General features: G+C 37.9%; 1 protein-coding gene across 5 annotated transcripts in view; it reads left to right on the top strand.

Moving 5' to 3' along the window:
• prickle2b (prickle homolog 2b) overlaps positions 1 to 20,830 on the top strand; it is a 207,349-nt gene that overhangs the window by 168,224 nt on the left and 18,295 nt on the right. For 3 of the 5 annotated variants that reach the window (XM_059944269.1, XM_059944264.1, XM_059944268.1), the window contains 2 exons: positions 5,439 to 5,622; positions 20,042 to 20,155. In XM_059944269.1, the coding sequence (XP_059800252.1) occupies positions 5,491 to 5,622; positions 20,042 to 20,155 (246 nt within the window). In that variant the 5' untranslated portion in view covers positions 5,439 to 5,490. Of the gene's footprint in view, positions 1 to 1,609; positions 1,631 to 5,234; positions 5,335 to 5,438; positions 5,623 to 20,041; positions 20,156 to 20,830 lie in introns of those variants that run through there. The other 2 variants (XM_059944270.1, XM_059944267.1) reach the window with 2 other exon arrangements.

Raw genomic sequence — 20,830 nt, 5'->3', positions numbered from 1 at the left:
TTTGTAATTGCATTTACATGATGGGCCCAAGAAAGATCCTCTGAAATGATAACACCTAGCAATCTAAAGTTGCTGACCCCTCTCCACCTCTGATCCTCTGATGAGGACTGGCTCATAGACCTCTGGTTTCCTCCTCCTGAAGTCAATAATTAGCTCCTTGGTCTTGCTGACATTGAGTAAGAGATTGTGGTTGTTACCCAGATTTTCAGTCTCCCTCCTAATGCTGATCCATCATCACCTGTGACTTGGCCAATGACAATGGTGTCATCAGCAAATTTAAATATGAATTTGGAGCTGTGCTTAGTCTCACAGTCTGTAAGTATAAAGTGAGTAGAACAGGGGTTTAAACACAGCTTTGTGGTGCACCTGTGCTGATGGCGATTGTGGAGGAGATGTTGCTAATCCCAATTGACTGGGGTCTGCAAGCGAGAGGGAAATTGTTAATTTCTGGTGGATGGTCTTTCATCAAAAACAGATAAAATTAATTATCAGCATTTTTTAATCTGCAGGGAAGGAAAAAGGGCAGAGAACAAAATGAAGGCCTCTGATGTCAGCTGAGAGTGACTGGTGACAGCTTGTTAACTGCAACTGATCTGTCAGGAGAAGATGTAAATAGAATGAAAGGAGAGATGAAGCTGTGGTTGTATACTTATTATGTTAGTAGGCCAGTAATGTCTGGATTGAATAATCTCAAACACATCTGTTTAAATCCTTCACTGACAGTTGAAGTATTTGTGTTCAATTATTAAAACTTGAACATGAAAACAGTAAAAGAGACTTGAAGTATGTCATAAAATCAAGAGGAAATTTCTGGTATACATTTGAGGTTATGATTGTGTTTAATTGATAGCAATGGAGTCCTACATTTGACCTCACTGCGGCTGGAATACTATGGGAATCTACTCTTCCATCTTGGTTTGTGGCCAGTATCAAGAACTTCAAGTAGAATTGTGGGCATAATTAGACATAATGAGAACATAGTTTGCCAAATGTTTTTATATATGAGGGATTATTGTTCTGTCATGTTTTAACTCTTTTAGTCTTGACATCTCTAAATTGGTTCTCCTAATAAATAGTTTTTCAAATAGATATCTTAATAAATATTAATTAACTGAGTGGAGTGTTTAATGTTTCCCATTTTCCCAGTTTTTCTTTAATTGTAAGAGCAATGTGGACTGCTACATATTATTTTACCTTATAAAAATATTTTCCTGCAGTCCATTCTTCATTAATGTTTCCATGTGACAAAAGGATTAGCAGCCTACTCATAGCTTATCAGTGTATAATTCCATGTGTTTACATCTTCACATAAGTGACAACAGAGAAGAAAATTAGTGATCCCACTAATCTATAATAATGGCCTAAGACGTGCTGTCAAAATAATGCAAGGCTAATAATGAATGCTGTTTTTAAGTTCATTTCCCACAGGAACTTCAAATAAAGTGAGATCCACGATGAGCCACAGAAACTGGAAAGCTACCCCATTGTTCCACCAAGTCTGAAACTGGCACCACTCTACTTGCTCCTAATTCAAATCCATAGAACTGCATGAAATTCCTGAATCTCCAGAATAGATAGGATGCAAATTTGGCACAGAATCTTAAAGCATCTAACTTAAGTCCTATTTTAGGTATGCCTTGTGTTAATTCCTGATATATAAACAGAAATTGCTGGTGTCACTTACTATCAGATGTGGAAAGAGAAACAGAATTAACATTTAACATTTATTTAAAATGAATGCCCCTTTCGGTTAATTACTGCTTGTCAACCTGAATGTCATTAAAGTTTAATTTTAACCAATGTGCAATCTAATTTCTTAAGGTTTTAACATGTAACTCTGTGTTAAACTTTTATCTTTCATGACAGTCTCTTCCTCTGCAGCTGATTTGAGCATAATTTCCTCATTGTGGCTTCTACTTCCTTCTTACTCCTAGTGTTTTTTAAAAAATTCATTCACAGGTTATGTAGGTCACTGCCAATGCCAGCATTAATTGTGCAGCCCTAATTATTCTTAAACTGTCATCTTGAATCACTGCAGTCCTATTAATGAGCCCACTATTAGCATGGTTGTTTCAGCATTTTCAACTGTAATGAACAAAATGCAAAGTAACTCCAAATGTGACAGTTCTTGATCTGGTGTGAGAGGAGCAGGCGATGTTGTTTGCCTTTGTCCATCTGGATGCTAGAGTTTGAAAGTGCTGTCAAGGCAGCCTGGCAAGTTGGTACAATTCCTCTTGCACCTGGTAAATACTACAGTATAGAGTGCTAGTTTTGGACAGGTTGAAGTGACTGCTTTTCCTTGGCACATTCCTTGTGTTGTTGGAGCTGCCCTCATCAGCTTCAAATCCAATATTTTGTAAGCCTTTTTTATCCCTTTACACACACTGGACTTGTAGTTGCAGATAATGGAGACATTTTGGTGAGTCTGGATATGGGTAGCATACTGGTACTAAAGATAGTATTAGTGCCTCAGCTCCACAAATTTGGATTTGATGGCATTTGCATGTTTTTGACTACATGGGTTTCTTCTTACATCCCAAAGTTATGTTGATAGATGGGTGAATTAGTAACTTCTAAATTAATACCCAGTGTGGGTAGCTGGTTTGATTGGATTAATGAGATTGCTCTGCAAACCAGCATGGATTTGATGAACTGAATACCCTCTTACTGTGTCATAGGAAAATAAAAATACAATTTAAGTGTCTAAGTTGTATTTGTGGCAAATACAGATAGGTTTCTAAACTGTGCTGATCCCCAGGGTGTTGATAGTCAAAGTTTTATGACTGGTACTGCTGTTATTTTCATAATCTTTCATTGCGACAGGTCACATTAACATACCATTGCTCAGAGCCCCAATGAACTTCAGAATACAATATGGTATTTCAAATTATCATGTTCATCATTCACACAAGCAAATAGAAAATCTTGGACAGGATTTCTCGCCAAGATGTGGAGGCTTTTTGTTGTGCTGTCAAACAAGTTTATGGTTGCCATCATCATTATTTTAATTTTATGGTACTATCTGTCCCATGTCATTTTGCTTTAAGCAGCACCTCTCTTTAAGACCATTTCTGAATTATTAGGTGATACAGATCTTGAAGTGGTGATAAACAGCTTAACTTTACAAAGCCTAAACCTGAGACACAAAGTGGGATGAGAATCATCATAATTGTTGTTGACTAAGTTTAAAACTTTTAGTAAATTGCTGTCTATGATTCACATATACTGCGACATCTCCTGATTCAGCAGGAAGAGCTCTGCATCAGTTGCCTCAATTACAGCAGTGATTGGCTAAGTACCCAGTGGTGGAGGAGATCACACTGCTTTTCATTACTCCAGCTGATTTTTACTACATTACCTTTTTTGTGACAATACATGGACAATACATGGACACATTGAAGGCAACAAACTCTGCAATGAAGCAGACCCAGATCTTACACAACCTTTTAGAGTCTCATGGATCTCCACTGTTTTACTTTGCCATTCCTTCTGCACCGGGCAGGCTGCTAGCTTCTTTGGAAGGTGTCCTACGGGGGTGAGAGCATTAGGTACAGGCACGATATCGCCAGAAAAGTAATTTGTATCTCATTTTGTCATCTTTGAAATGGTTACAGTTATCTCCAATTTCTTCCTCATAACTTGTAACATGTTTTATCCTTTTTTGTTTTGATGAGGCTATCCTTTTCATCCAGATTATATTTATTTGGTCAATAATTATCTATTTCAACAAATGGCAGAATTGATTGGTTGGTTGAACTGTACATCTTATTATCTTCCATTATTTGTTCCAATAATTGAGTATTCCGTGGCTCGATTTTCAAGTTTATTGAAAATTTTAGATAATTGTTTTTCTATTAATATATTGACATTAACTGATACTTTTTAATTGCATTTGTAATACAATATATTTTATTCTTTTATGCATTTCAAAGTGATAAATCTCAAATATTTGCTCTTTCTGCCTTTGAGTTAAACAAAATTGCCCTACTGGTAAAATTTGACATTTAAGAGGCTTCTACTTAAATGAAGCCAGCTTTGGTCAGAAGTCCTATTCCTGATTAGCATAATATGAAGTTGAGCCACAATATCTTTTAAAACTACATTCTCACATTACAGAAATTACTATACCAGTTAATAAGTAACATTCCATAAAGTACAATATATATATTTCATAATGTGATTTGGTGAGTACAATGTGGCAATGATTAAGTCTGCTCACTTAATGCCCTTTGCAGTTTTAAAAGTAGATTTTACCATTCATTGTTGATTTTTCTTTTCTTTCAAATCCAGATTTTGCTAAGTATCATCTTATAAATTCTTGGAAACAGGTTAAAATGAATATTAGATGTCATTCTCTGAATTTTCAGAATAGTTTACTGTAAAACTATTCTCATGGTATTTACAGAAGATCTAATTAGTTTTAAGAAATGTTTCATGCGACACATGCATTTGGTTCTCCTTTTAATTTTAAGGCAATCCAAAATACTACTGTTTGCACATATTTAGAACTCATGTCTTAGGAATTGCCATCTTAACCCCTATCTCTTCCAATAAAATAGGGACTTTGTACCGTTAACAAATATAATTTGACTCTTTCTTCAGGGTCTTTAATTAGTTTTGGTAATTATTCTCAGTAACTGGGCTTTGTTTTCAAAGGCAGGAACTGTGTGCTAAAATGTGTCCTCATGCTGAGTGGATGCAAACCAGATGCCCATTGTCTGTTTGGGTCAATATGCATTCTTGATCTAACAAATAACAGGAAATTGAGAAAATCTGGCAAAAGGCCATGGTCTAAGATAAACTGTTCTTTGTATGGAAATCTTTAGTAAAAGTAACATTAAAGAAGGAATCTTGTTTTTCTCAGATTGCTTTGACATACCCCACTCAGATTGTCTGTATTTAATCAATATCAGTTGATAAAATATTCATTAAAAGAATTGATTACTTCTTTAAAAGCTATTTAAATTAATTCATGAAGAAGATTGTTTTAGAACTGAAACATACTGGAAATGTCTGTTCCAGCACAGTTTTGAAATCTAATAGCCTTTATGGCATGTCGCTTGATTCATACACTGTAATAGCAAGTCATTTCACATTTATACTTGTACTAGCTATTCAGGGTTTTCCTAATTGAATTGATTGTTCCTGGCAGCCTGTTTCCCTGACAGCAGAAGCAACTTGGCTCTAACAGATTTAACAACCTGATGAGCCTTAAAGTCCCTGACCTTCCTGGGTTGTACAACATGTATAGGACTGTAAACTACAAAAGGCATACATGCTAGACTATAAAACTGGCTTGAATGCACTCAGCTACTGCCAGAGGCTGGTTGCCAAGTATGTGTTTATATTTAAGTATCCAAGCTTTTAAGCTTCGCAGTGAGCACTTCAGTTGTTCCTCCACTGCAGTGAACTTACAAATGGCTATTTTATTTTCTCAGAAAAATCTGTCTTCACTGCAAGTGCCCACGTGAGGAACACATAGTGACAGTGATGCCTTTAGAAATGGAGAAGACTGTGAACAAGCTCATGTATGATTTTCAGAGGAACTCCACATCTGACGATGATTCTGGCTGTGCTTTGGAGGAATATGCTTGGGTTCCTCCTGGACTGAAGCCTGAACAGGTAGTGTCAATTTGCCGTTACTATTCGTCATTAGAATCTTTTCTACAATGTTGAATAAACTTTGGTTCCTTTAGCTAATTACAGCATGCATTACTTCCAAAAAGATTTTGATCTTTTTTTATGAATTAATGCTAATTGAATTTCATTTTATTGAAGTCAAACTTTTTGATGTACCCATTAAGAAATAATCCAATACAGCCTTGGGCTCTGGACATGCATAAAAATAGTACAGAGTTTAAGAAGCTGCAATCACCATTATCTTAAACCAGTCTCTGAAGCTGAATTTTTTGCAGTGCTTAAGCATACAATTTAAGTTTAGGAAGAAGTAACTGCTTGTGCATGTCGGCTAGTGTTTAAATTATTATTTTTATTTATTTATCATGTGTAATATCTTTATTTAATATTGCTTTACTACATAATGACCAAGATGTGAAAGAAAAAGACACTTACTGTGAATGAGTGAGAGAGAGAGAGAGAGAGAGAGAGAGAGAGAGAGAGTGCTTTCTTTATTTATTTATTGAGATACTGCATGGAAAAGGCCTTCTGATCCTTTGAGCCACACCACCCAACAACTCCCAATTTAACCCTAGTGTAATCACGGGACAATTTACAATGACCAATTAACCTACTAACCAATATGTATTTGGACTGTGGGAGGAAACCAGAACACCCAGAGAAAATCCACACATTACACAGGGAGACTCCTTACAATGACGTCGGAAATGAACTCTGATTTCCAACCCTCCAGGTGTAATAGCATCAAAATAACCACTATGCTACCATGACACCTTCACCTTGAAGAAATGTAATATCCATATTTTAAAGTTTTACCTTTTTAGTTCCATGGTGGGAACGAATCTGATGCCTTTTACACAAATTGACATCCATGCCCGATAAAAGGTAAAATTCCATGCAAATTCATTCTTGTGATGTCTTGTATCATACAAAACAAATATTGAGCCAGGTTTTAAATCAAATTTCCCATTCTCTTAAGTACGTTGTGGATTAAATCTTTCTTAATTCTTCTGTAACCAATCAATAAAAGTAAAACTTTGGGAGTCTGAGTCATTACATGGAAAAGGATTGAGGACAGAAGGTTTTCTAATCCATTCAGCGACAAAACACTGGAAGATTTTAATGCCTGTGAAACAAAATAGCTCAGTTATCCTGAAGTAGACTATTTTATATATAAGTTTAAATGTGATGGTCTCTAGGCTTTTAATGCCCAGCCTCTGATCAATATACATTTTGAATTTCTTACAATATCTTTGCTGTATCTTGAAAATCATTTCAAATATTTACTCTCTTTAGCGGAGAAGTTGATTCTTAGATTGGCCTCAAATTTGCATTTCAATTAATTCTGAACATAAGAGTTCATCTCAGCCAAAGACATATTGATTTATAAGAAGCCCTTCTGCTGAGCTCTTTATAAATCTTGTTTATAAAACTTACTGTGAAGCATTCTCATAAGATTGATATCAAGCAGAGATAAAATGCAGTCATTGTTGGGAGCTGTAGAAGAAGCATGGTTTCAAAGCATTCAGTGAAACGCAAAGAATTTTAGAAATATTTCCGGGGATGCTGCATAGTCATAATTGGTTGCCAGTAGTGAAATAGGGGTAACGAGAATGCAAAGTAGCTCAAAGACAGAACATGATGGAGGTGATCTCAGAAGTGAATTGGTGACTTTTGAAAAATTGGAAGTAAAAGCTGGGATCTGAAAATTGATCCTAAGCTCCACCAAACTTCAAGCATGGCTAGTTTAATACAATGATATTCAAAGATCTTTAAAATCTTTAAGTATCTTTCTCAACCTGAGATTGAGAGCTATTTTCCTTGTTTTTCTCTTGCAACCTAATTTTATTACTTAATGGCATAAAATTAAAAATAAATATTAATTAAATGTGCAGTACTTTAGAGGCTCTATTATGGGACTAGTGATCCAAAATCTTAAAGGATCCATCAACTTTTGTAAAATGGCCCAGTGCTGAGGCATTTAAGTTGTTAATTAAATAAATCTGAAATTAGAAAAGCTAGTATCAAAAGTGACAATGTAAATTCCTGAGTTATTGTAAAATCCACTTGGTTCACTAATCTCCCATTGAAAAGGAAATCTTTTACTGTAGCACTCTCTACTTTGAACATGATTCTAAACCCAACCAATGTGGCTGACTATGAAAGTTCCAACAAGGAACCCAGTGCCAAAAGGTGATTTACCACTATTTCCATAGGTATTTAATGATGGACAATAGACAGTGACCTTGCTTCTGTTGCCTAAACCCTTAAAGAATAAAAATTAAAATTGAACATTTATTTACAAATATAATTTCCCCAATAATATTTAAACACCATACTCCCAACTGTGGCCTGACTTATATATCTATCCAGTCCTGAAAGAAACTATAACCCTATTGCCATTCCTTAGTTTCCTTCCCAAACTATTGCACTTAAATGGATATGCAAAGTGGACATTGTAACAGGGCATAGTCTACCATTTCAGTCAGGGAGCTGCTTTCTGTTAGTGTTAGAACTGAAGGAGAGATATAGCTGCCAATTCTAACTAAACCATTGCCTCTGCTGTTGGCCCCCATGGGTTTGTTATACTTGTATAACTCACCCACAACTCCAATAATGATTGTTCTAAAGTCAAAGATATGTATTCTATCCTTTATTATCAATTAGCAAGCATACAATCTTGAAGCGATGAAATTAAGCGTACCCAAGTGTAAGTTAAGCATAACTGAGCAGTCAGCAAAAGATACAACATCCATCGGCTCCCAATACAAACAAAACTGCTGAGATCAAAGCACAACTACGTAACTAAACCCTACCCTATGCCCCACCCATGTGTCTAGTTACCATGATAAATGCACAACGCAGAATACAATGCAGATAGAAAACAGATGCAAGGCTCCTACAAGAGAGAAATGGTGCCCTAAGCGGTGTTTTGTGGTGGAAAGCAATCCTGGCCTGTGCTGTGAGTTGGTTGCAGAGAAGGAAGGATGTTCAGGCCCATGACAGCAGTCAGGGATAGGTCAGAGTAATTAGGGTTAGGTGGTTGATGGAAGAGATTTAGGACCAGTGCTGCAGTCTGGAATGGATATAGTGTGGATGCTGTAGAAGGATTAAAAAAAGCTAAAAAACATAATCTGACATGCATCCTGAATTAATGTTGTGATGGTAGGAGTGATTGATGATGTTCATCTCACCCCACCCCCTCCCTCCCCCAGATAAAGTAGACTAGCTGGATACGTATAACACTGCAAAAAGAGCATTACTCATTCCTGACCGGTGCTCTGTGCCTGAACATTCTTCCCTCCCCCAACCAAGTTACAGCACCACACATGATTATTCTTTAACAATCTTCACCACCACTGATGAATTGCAGGAGAGTGGGCGAATCCTTGAAAGTAACAGGTCAAATTTCCAGAACGAAACAAAACAACCTCAAGAAGTGGTCATTATCACATTTCACTCTGTGGGGAGAAATGGATTTTCAATTGTTTAATGCTGAAAGAAATCAGCATTATAAGATTGAATTTCCAAGCTATTATCTCACAACCTAGCCACATGAAATGCTGTCTATTTATCTTCCTGCCCAGACTGCTAATATTGTCTGCCTTCCTGAAGTCTTTTATAGACCTTTTTACCAGGTTGGCTATTTTCTGTCAGAAAATTTGAAAATCAAACACATTCCCATAGCAACCCATGCAATGTTCAGTACAGTTTCACACTTTCACCATTCCACCCACTTACTGTCTTGTACATTTGAACATGGAAATCAGAAGTGCTCTGGAGGTCAGCCAGAGGCCAGAGCATTTGATTCCTTCTCTGCCATTACATTCAGCACTTACTGTAGGATTGTAGCTCAATCATGCTGAGCTGGGGAGTTGGATACCTTTTATATCTGGCTGTCTTTCTAGCATAGCATTGTTCATTTCAATGGGTCACTAGAGTCTGGATTCAAAATATGTGTAGGTAAGAGAATTATCTTTGATTATTTGAGTTATTATTAAAGTATTAATGCTACCAGTTAAATGTTATTAAGTCATAGAGAAACAGCATGGAGACAGGCCAGAAAAAGTCTGAAGATGCAGAAAATCCAGAGCAACTCAGTGTCCACATTGATCATCAGAACCCTCTTTGACATTAATCCTACTCTAAATCCATTTTGTTCTCCCCATATTCTCATCAGTGTCTCTAGATTCTGTGCCTTGTCTACACCATTTGGTCAAATTAAAGTCGCCAATTAACCTACCAACATGGACTTTCTTGCGATATAGGAGGGAACTAGAACACCCAGAGGAATCCCAAGGAGAACATGCAAATTCCACATGGATAGCATGAGAGGTCAGACTTGAACCCAGGTTACAACTCTGCTCACTGTAGCACAGTGTCACAATAAAAATGTTGTAGGTGTTTTTTTTCTCAAAAATAATTTCTACCTTCTTTAATTGGTTTTATACCAGGTGATTGTACGCATTTACAAGCAATTCAATGGCTGAAAGCAGACAAGTGACCATTGACAGCATGGTAGTCATGAGGCAGTACCAGTAATTACTTCCTGCCCTGGTTCTTGTGGATTGCTCCACTTCGCAGGACAGACATGCCAGCATGACCTGGCAATTAATCTAAAGACAGAGACACAAAACATCAATAAACTAGTTCTACTCCATCCTTCTCCATGTCCTTTATCGTAGGTTTGCAATTTTTTATCCTATTCTCGCTGAAAGGCCGCAGTGAACCTTGCCTCTATCTCATCTGCTTTTCCTTATAGCATTATCAAGTTCCCATTAAGCAAAATGTTATAATTCACCCATTTCGTTAGAGTCTTTAATTATCCAACCCACCCCTATTCTAAACTTCATCTCTATCACCCACTTAAGCTTAGACTGTTTGAGCCATGCCCAAAGTAATCTCAAGGCAGGCCTTATCTTCTGACTGGACAATAAATCAGCCCCATCCAGAACTCCTGAATGAACTATGAGATCTGCAGTCTGCTGAAGGCAGGTCAGAGGCATTCAAGTCCCGTGACGAGGAAAGTTCCAAGAGATTCAGGTACAATATCCGGAAAGCCACCTCACAGGTGCAGTGGTAATTCCATACTAAACTTGAAACAACAAAGGACATTCAACAGTTGAGGCTGGGCTTGGATACTACCACCTCTAATAAAGTAAAATCGGTGATACAGATGACAACAGGGCTTCGTTTCCAGACAAGCTCAATGCCTTCTCTGTTCACTTTGACCATCAAAACATGGAGGAACCTTCATGAACTCTACAGCCCCCGATGATCCTGTGATTTCAGTCTCTGAGGCTGACATGTGAGCAGCCTTCACAAGGGTGAACCCATGGAAAGCATCCAGCCCAGATGGGGTAACAGGCCATGTACTAAAGACTTGGGCTGATGGACTAGCTGGAATGTTCACTGAGATCTTTAACTTTCACTTCGGCAGTTGAACCTGCCTCAGTGGCTATCATCGGTGTAGCATTACATCCACAGTGATGAAGTGTTTTGAGAGGTTGGGGATGAACCATATGAACACCTTCCTGAGGAGTGACTTGTATCAGCTCCAGTTTGCCTACTGGAGCAGCGTGTCCACAGTAAACACCATCTCGATGGCTCGTCACTCAACCCTTAAGCTTCAAAACCTTGACCACAATATCTCTTTGTGCAATTGGATCACTGAATTCTTCACTTGCAGACCCAGTCAATTCAAATTGGCAACGACATCTCCTCCACAATCTCCATCAGCACAGGTCCATCGCAAGGCTGGGTGCACAGTCCCCTGTTCTACTCGCTCTACACTTATGACTATGTGGCTAAGCACAGCTCCAATACAATATTCATTTGCTGATGGCACTACTGTCATAGGCTAAATCAAAGATAGTGTGGTAGGAGGGAGACTGAAAATCTGGCTGAATGGTGCCCAGAAACCAACTCTTACTCAATGTCAGTAAGGACAGGAGCTAATTATTGACTTCAGGAGGAAGAAACCAGGGGTCCATGAGCCATTCCTCATTGGAGGATCAGAGGTAGAATGGATCAACAACTTTAAATTCCTCGGTGTTATCATTTTGGAAAACCTGTCCTAGGTCCAACATGTAAGTGGCAGTTATAATGAAAGCACAGCAGTGCCTCAATTTAGGAGTTTGTAAAAATTTGGCATGACATCTAAAACTCTGACAAACCTATAGATGTGTGGTGGAGAGTATATTGACTGGCTACAGCTTGGTATGGACACACCAATGCCCTTTAATGGAAAATCCAACAAAAAGTAGTGGATACGACCCAGTCCACCATGGGTAAAGCCCTCCTACCATTGAGCACATCTACACAGAGCGCGGTCGCAGGAAAGCAACTGCCGTCATCAAACCCCCATCACCCAGGTCATGCCCACTTCTTGTGCTGCCATCAGGAAGAAGATACAGGAGCCTCAGGAGTCACACCACCACGTCCAAGAATAGTTATTACCCTTCATCCAACAGGCTCTTGAACAAAAGGGGATAACTTCACTCAACTTCACTTTCCCCATCATTGAAATGTTTCCACAACCTATGGACTCACATTCAATCACTCATCATCTCATGTTCTCGATATTTATTGTTTATATTAATATTACTTATTTAATTTTGTATTTGCACAGTATGTTGCCTTTTGTACACTGGTTGAATGCTCAAGTTGCTGCAGTCTTCCATTGATTCTATTACGGTTATTATTCTACTGCGGATTTATTAAGTATGCCTGCAAGAAAACGAATCTCAGGGTTGTATATGGTGACATATATGTACTTTGATAATAAATTTACTTTAAACACTGAGCTAAGCAATTTCAGATAATGAACAACTCGAGCCTTTGAATACCTTGTTTCTAGCCAACTTTGCTTATTCACAAATTCCTGTACCATCTCCTTTCACCTCCTATAGGCCTGTCAGTTTGACATCAGTGGTGGGTAAATTAATGGAAGGTATTCTTAGAGATGGTATATATAATTATCTGGATAGACAGGGTCTGATTAGGAACAGTCAGCATGGATTTGTGCATGGAAGATAATGTTTGACAAATCTTACTGAATTTTCTGAAGAGGTTACGAGGAAAGTTGACAAGGGTAAAGCAGGTGATGTTGTCTATATGGACTTCAGTAAGGCCTTTGACAAGGTTCCGCATGAAAGGTTAGTTAGGAGGTTCAATCGTTATGTATTAATATTGAAGTAGTAAAATGGATTCAACAGTGGCTGGATGGGAGATGCCAGAGAGTAGTGGGGGATAACTGTTTGTCAGGTTGGAGGCCGGTGACTAGTGGCGTGCCTCAGGGATCTGTACTGGGTCCAATGTTGTTTGTCATTTACATTAATGATCTAGATGATGGAGTGGTAAATTGGATTAGTAAGTATGCAGATGATACTAAGGTAGTTGGCGTTGTGGATAATGAAATAGGTTTTCAAAGCTTGCAGAGAGTTTTAGGCCAGTTAGAAGAGTGGACTAAATGATGGCAGATGGAGTTTAATGCTGATAAGTGTGAGGTGCTACATTTTGGTAGGAATAATCCAAATAGGACATACATGGTAAATGGTAGGGCATTGAAGAATGCAGTAGAACAGAGTGATCTAGGAATAATGGTGCATAGTTCCCTGAAGGTGGAATCTCATGTCAATAGGGTGGTGAAGAAAGCTTTTGGTATGCTGGCCTTTATAAATCAGAGCATTGAGTATAGGAGTTGGGATGTAATGTTAAAATTGTACAAGGCATTGGTAAGGCCGAATTTGGAGTATTGTGTACACTTCTGGTCACTGAATTATAGGAAAGATATCAACAAAATAGAGAGAGTACAGAGAAGATTTACTAGAATGTTACCTGGGTTTCAGCACCTAAGTTACAGGGAAAGGTTGAACAAGTTAGTTCTTTATTCTTTGGAGTGTAGAAGGTTGAGGGGGAACTTGATAGAGGTAATTAAAATTATGAGGGGGATAGGTAGAGTTGACGTGGATAGGGTTTTTTCATTGAGGGTAGGGGAGTTTCAAACAAGAGGACTTGAGTTGAGAGTTAGGGGGCAAAAGTTTAAGGGTAACATGATGGGGAATTTCTTTACTCAGAGAGTGGTAGCTGTGTGGAACGAGCTTCCAGTAGAAGTGGTAGAGGCAGATTTGGTATTGTCATTTAAAGTAAAGTTGTATAGGTATATGGACAGGAAAGGAATGGAGGGTTATGGGCTGAGTGCGGGCCAGTGGGACCAGGTGAGAGTAAGTGGTCGGTACGGACTAGAAGGGCCAAGATGGCCTGTTTCCGTGCTGTAATTGTTATATGGTTATATGGTCTCTGTTGTTCCTTTTTTGTTATTTAGTCTCTCTGACCTTCCATTCTAATACAAGCCTTCACCTTTATTTATGCCCCCCACCTCACTTTTTTCCATTCCAAACGATAGGTCATCAAGCCGAGTCATTATCATTAAACCTGTTCCTCTGTCTGCAGTTTCTGATTTGCTCAAAATTTCCTTTTATTTCTTTATTTTCTACCAAATACTCGACAATATTAAGGGAATCAAGGTACACAAGCAGGACACTGATTGGTGTACTGCTGCTTCTGTGTCTTATGTTCTTATTGTCAAAAACTATTTTTTACTGAAATGATCTTTTGGATATCTGGATTTCTTTCCTTTTTGTAATGAAATTTCTCTTTTACAGCAGTGGCTCATCTTAAATGGCATTGAATTTGAATTCTGTTTTTTATATGCCACACAACTGAATTGAAAATGCAGCCTCAAAAGAAATCAATACCATTGGATATGGCATAGTGCACAAAGTAAAATTGATTCACTCTCCCCATGTGCACAGCTCTTCAAAACATCAATATGCTGGGTGCACAGTCATGATTTCATTTGACAGGCATTGCTCTTTTGTCAACACTATTGCATTGATGGGGAACACACTGAAGAAACTGTGTGGGTCTGAAGGAAGAACACAGGCCTTAGCAGGAGGATTAAAGTTTGCATTACTTTTAAAGTTATAAGACTCTCCTTAGCTGAACTATTTACAAAGAGCATACTATTGAAAACAACTATAGAATATTCTCTGATCGCCTACTCCAGAAAAGGTAACTGCCTTTCCTTGAATGAGCCTTGACTCTGATCTTTCCACTGGATGTCTGATTTGTCAATATGATATGAAATCCAACCATCAATCAGAGACATGGGGTACATGCCACAATCTCCATCATATAGACTGACAACCTGCAACTTCATGTTACTTTAATAGCCGTAGTTTATTCTCAGGCTGTCTCAGAAACATATAATCTTAGATTCACTAAATTAATAATCCAAATTTTGGATTTTCTTTTCAGCCTTGCTCTAATAACACCCTCATCAGCCAATGCAAGATTCTATTTTACCTGCAATACAATATATGTCCATTCCATATATTCATGGCATTTAGTCACACCTGTAGCTTTCCAAGCAGCTGGTATTTGTGAAAATCACAGTATCATGTATAATATTTGGATCTTGGATTTAATAATATAATGCTTATGACCAGAATCAAGTATCTTGCTGTTGTACAAGTATTTCTTTAATCTGCCCAAAATGTCGACTATACTCTTTTCCATAGATGCTGCCTGGCCTGCTGAGTTCCTCCAGCATTTTGTGTGTGTTGCTCGGATTTCCAGCATCTGCAGATTTTTTCTTGTTTGAAATTTGAAATCTTGCTGAGCACTCCTACCTCTTTGCCAGCTTGCCCAGCTTCCGTCCTATTGTTCACAGCAGAAAACAAAGATAATGTGCTATGGAAAACAATGAATCTGAGGCTTTTCTTTTAGATTTCCAAGACCAGTTAATTACTTGCATATTCATAGTTACCAACATCACAGCTAACTCATTGGCACATTGACATTTCAAATTTTTAGTTTATCGTCTAGATACCAAATGGTTTTAGAAATGCAACTTCAATATTAGTCCTTTTCCTCAACCTTTTCAATAGAATTTTCTAAACATGTCTACCCCATGTTCTATGTGGTATTCATGTACCCTTCCTGAGCAGTAGTAGTTGACTTTATGTCGAGCTCATGGGTTATCCTCCACAAAACAAGAGCTGAGAGCCCATTCTGCTGTTAGCATGCTAGTGAACACTATAATCAGACACAATTACTTCAGTGGTACTTTTAACTACTTCAGTATTGTGACTGTAATCAAATTATGACACTGAAGCTGGTGATACCGAAATCTACATTCAGCACAACATGCCAGCATCATTCTGGATACACTCTCAGTCGAGGCTCACAAACCCAAAGGTACATCATATTTTTATGCCCTTCAGGTCAAAGTTAACAGGTGATTCAATACAATTTCAATTGTTACAATGATATTGTTTACCTCAATAATTTGGGTTAACAAATGGTTGCTTTGAGATACATAGTGGAAGCACATTGTAATTAATAAGTCATCTCTGAAGGTCCAGGTACCTTTGGGAGAAACTAATTTTAAAGCCTTTTGATGACTGAGAGCTAGATGCCTGAAATTAATGTTGTCAGGGCTATCTGAGTACACAAAAACTATTGATTGCCTATACTTGTGACCATGTTTGATATGCTAAGTGACAACATCCATCTGGTCTGCCAGTTTGCACTCAATAACCTGGCCTTGTTGCCTGGTTTGATGCAAGCCAATTAACACAAACCCATTGCCTTAATGTTGGTTCTTGCATATGCAATCTCTTAGTTTGTGGGGCAACCTGCACTTTTAACTTCAATTTACTGCTTCCAATTTACAAAAAAAAACCTGAGGGATAATTGCAAGCTTCCTGAACTTATTTATATTTACAATAAGAACTGAAGACTGGTTCTTGTTTGAATTAATATCTGCTATATTCATATAATTTCAGAATTATGCTCTTGCAGAATTAACACATGCAAGGTCATGTTTCCAGAAATATTCCCAAAATAATTGCACTTGAAGCATTGTCATGCTAACGATGCACATATGCGTGAAAAGTTGTGCATGTGAGACGTCTAGACATTTTTACCATGCAGAACTCCCAATTCATCATGTGTAGAAGATTGGGTTTCCCATGAACATACACTCTCAAGATATCTTCATTCACATTCTTCCACAATTGTGGAGAGTATTGTGTGGATCTGAGCTCAGAGCAGGTGAGGAGGTGTTTGGGGGTAAAGGCAAATGTAGGAGTGACACACGTGAATAGATGTTTGCAAGAAAGGGATCTACCAGGTGGAAGGAATACTAAGGGGATAAGCAAGATGAAGGGAGATGTGCATCTGGAGTAAATTTTCCAAGATTCTATTAAGAGGATTGGCAGAAAGTTGAGGAAGCATACTGCTCTTCCTGTGTGTGAAGTAGGAGGGACACAATTCAGCAGTGAGCCAAACTCCACTCAACCAAACATGTGAGTTAGGATATAGTGTTCAGCTCCAGGTGCTGCAGTCGGGCAACACACACACACACAGAAAGATACTGTATGTACTTAATGAGGCAAACTTATGACAACTAAGTCACATATTCATAAGAAATTAAGGAGGTATGAAGCTAGACTTACATGTAAAATATCCAAAATTATACACAACATGAGTAAGCAATTTTAAAGTATGTGAAAAGATTAATATCATGTAAGCATTTATTAAATTACCAGGGCTGGTCAACACTATACCAATATTTAGGAATAATTTTTTACCTAATATTAACACAAAATATTCTTCAGATAGTGTTCTCCTTTCTGAACTAAGCCAAAACTTACAGATGATGATTTACGATAGTACAGACAACGGAAAGACAACACAAGAATGTGTAAATGTGCTTTAGTCTGACTGAAAAACCATGCCAAAACAAAATGGCTGCTCTCTTTATGTGGTCCAAATGAATTTCAAATTTGAAGTCAGCACAGCCATCAGATTCATAAAAGGGGGCAGGGTTATATTTTAAAATGAAAGGCTGAACAACAGTGTACTGAATATATGGGAATGATCGCAATAGATGGGAAAATAGAGAAGACTTCTGTCCTACTAGCACCATGAATAGGGTCAGGCCCTTAACCAGACTAGGCCTCAATTTTCCAGTGTTCAAGGTGTACTTTGTTCATGGACTCAGCAGCTTCATCAGAATTTCATACAGCCGTCTATTAAGCACTGAGAGATATGCATGTGGAATTTCCAGAAGAGTACTACACACTCACCTATATCATGTGCAAGTCAGGTTTAGGTTCAGTTTGCAGCCTCAACCCGAAACAGTGAGAGAACTAGCCAACCCTTCTCATTAATCCGAATCTTAGTTCTTCATTGGGCTATTTGTGAGATTCTAATTATATCCTTTCCAAAATTGTTCCTTTCAATTTAAAGTATACAATCTTTTGGATTTGCTCAATCCAATATTAAATCTGATCCTCAAATATTTCCATAATCACATGCCCACTGCCCCGACTATGGGAACACCTGTCAATTGCCTCTCTGTCATCTAGCAATCATGTTCTTTATAGTGCTATGTTTCTTGTGGTTGCTGCATGTCCAGCTAAAAGCTTGAGGGACATAGAAGTGAATTGTAGCCTTAGGTGGATCTTTGTCAAACAGGACTGAAGGTAGTTTGAAAGATATTTGTAGATCTTTGTCTTAAATCTAAAGTCACCTGTTGATGAAATCACAATAATTCTTAAGGCATAACATAAAAAATTGCTACTGGCTATATAAATGCTTCCAGAAAGTGGTAAGTGGAAGACATGTAATGTGCGTCATCTTTAATCACAGCAAATGTCACTTGGAGAAATATTCCCACCTTGAATAGTACTGCTTGATTTAATTATAGCCATTGTCAGTAGAAGAACAATTACACATTGCAATCCTGCCTGCAGTTCTCAGTTAAACTCTCTGTGGACTAGAATAAAATGATTTTCTTCCCTAGTTAAACATATTGTTAAGGATATGTTACATGTTACCATTTATATTTCTACAAAGCTGCACCTTTTAAATATAACTTGCAAAATACACAAGATCATGGGTAAGAATTAGGAAATGTTTGTAAAGCAATAATTTAACCGAAGCTGGTCCTTATTGAAAGAAAGCATTTTTCTGTATCAAACTTCATTTGACATTATCCATAGAGAGTGTAGTTTTTTTGCCATGTTAATTACACATCACCTTTGTTTCATCAATTCCCACTTTCAATCAAGCAATTGTTATTTCAGCTGAGAGAGCAATCCACCCGAGGGGGAAAAATATTTTGTGGTGATGGCATAGATCTGTCAAAGAGCAGATGCAGTTATGATCGTGTCCTGGAATTTCAAAAATATCACATTATTGTCCTATATTAAGTCATGAAATTATATGCAATTTCCAGTCAGTATTTTGAGAGCAATAGAAAGGATCATACAAGCAAATAAAATTTGCTTTTTTTTGAATCAGCTAGTTTCTCCAAATGACGGTACTACCTAAACCAACCCAATCTAAGTACAAGTACAAAATTACAAGTATGCCAATCCTTTTGATGTGGATGACTATACTATTGGATGTTCGAAGGAAGAGAGAAAGCAGCACATAGTTATTGTTAACAGTGCAAAAGAGAAAAACATGCAAAGCTGGAAATGAAATGAAATGGGGAAAATAGTTGAAATGTGTATTGTTTTTAAGCCTAGAAATGAATCTGGGATTTATTGCACAAACACAAGAAAATCTGTAGATGCTGGAGATCCAAGGAAATGCACACAAAATGCTGCAGGAACTCAGCAGGCCAGGCAGTGTTTATGGAAAAAAATAAACAGTGGATGTTTCGGGCCGAGACCCTTCATCAGGACTAGAAAGGACAGGGGAAGAAGCCAGAATAAGGAAGTGGAGGAAGAAATACAAGGTGGCAGGTGAAATAGGGAGGGAGGGGTGAAGTAAAGAGCTGAGAAGTTGATTGGCAAAACAGGCAAAGGGCTGGAGAATAGGGATTCTGATAGGAGAGGACAGAAGACCATGGAAGAAAGGGAATGGGGGAAGATGCTCCAAAATGAGATAATGGGCAGATAAGAAGAGAAGGTATGAGAGGGAAACAAGAATGGGGACTGGTGAAGGAGAGGATGGGGGGCATTTACTGAAAGTTTCAGAAATCAATGTTCATGCCATTAGGTTGGAGGCTGCCCAGACGAAATATAAGTTGTTGCTCCTCCAACCTGAGTGTGAACTCATCATGGCAGTAGAAGAGGCAATGGACTGACATGTCAGAATAGGAATGGGAAATAGAATTGAGATGGGTGGCCATTGGGAAATCCCACTTTCATGGGATATAGTACTTCATTTCAGATTTTTTCTCTTTGGATTGCACCATAATTCCTCATTTTACGTACCATAGGTAGATTATAATTATTTTTACCCACAGTTGTATTCTACTAGAATGACAAGAATTATGTTAAATATTACTTCTAACCATAAATTATACTCTCATGTACAGGTACACCAATACTACAACTGTCTCCCAGAAGATAAAATTCCTTATGTTAACAGCCCTGGAGAGAAGTATAGAATTAAACAGCTGTTACATCAACTACCACCACATGACAATGAGGTAATTGTAATATTATATAACCTGTTGTGTGCACGGTTTGCAATAGACTCAGAATACCATAAAGTCTTCTACAACGTAATAAAAGAAACCCAGCACATCGATATCCAATCTTTGCATGTTTGTGCTTCTCAGTTTCTCAGTTCCTGTCACATAATTGTGACAGTGTTAAACTTGATTCTTTTTAAAAACCTTAAATTGAAAATTAACTACATCAAAAACTCTAGCAATAATCATTGTTACATAGCTCAATATCATTGATGGAATCTCTTTTGGAGAATCTTTTATGGCTATACAAATATAAAAGTACTTGCACAGATATTAAACAACTACTGCACTACTTTCGTAAAGATAGTGTTTTTTTTTAAACCTACAGCACAATACAGGCCCTTCAGCCCACAAAGTTGTACTGAACATGTCCCTACCTTGGAAATTACTAGGCTTACTTATAGCCCTTTATTTTACTAAGCTCCATGTTCCTATCTAAAAGTCTCTTAAAAGACCCTTTCATAGCTGCCTCCACCACTGTTGCTGGCAGCCCATTCCATGCACTCACCACTCTCTGAGTAAAACAACTTACCCCTGACATCTCCTCTGTACCTACTCCCCAGCACCTTAAACCTGTGTCCTCTTGTGGCAACCATTTCAGCCCTGGGAAAAAGCCTCTGACTATCCACA

This window comes from Hypanus sabinus, chromosome 19 (assembly GCF_030144855.1).
Source record: "Hypanus sabinus isolate sHypSab1 chromosome 19, sHypSab1.hap1, whole genome shotgun sequence".
Classification (NCBI taxonomy): domain Eukaryota; kingdom Metazoa; phylum Chordata; class Chondrichthyes; order Myliobatiformes; family Dasyatidae; genus Hypanus; species Hypanus sabinus.
Note: the sequence above shows the minus strand (reverse complement) of the source record. Positions and strands in the feature narration are given on the sequence as shown.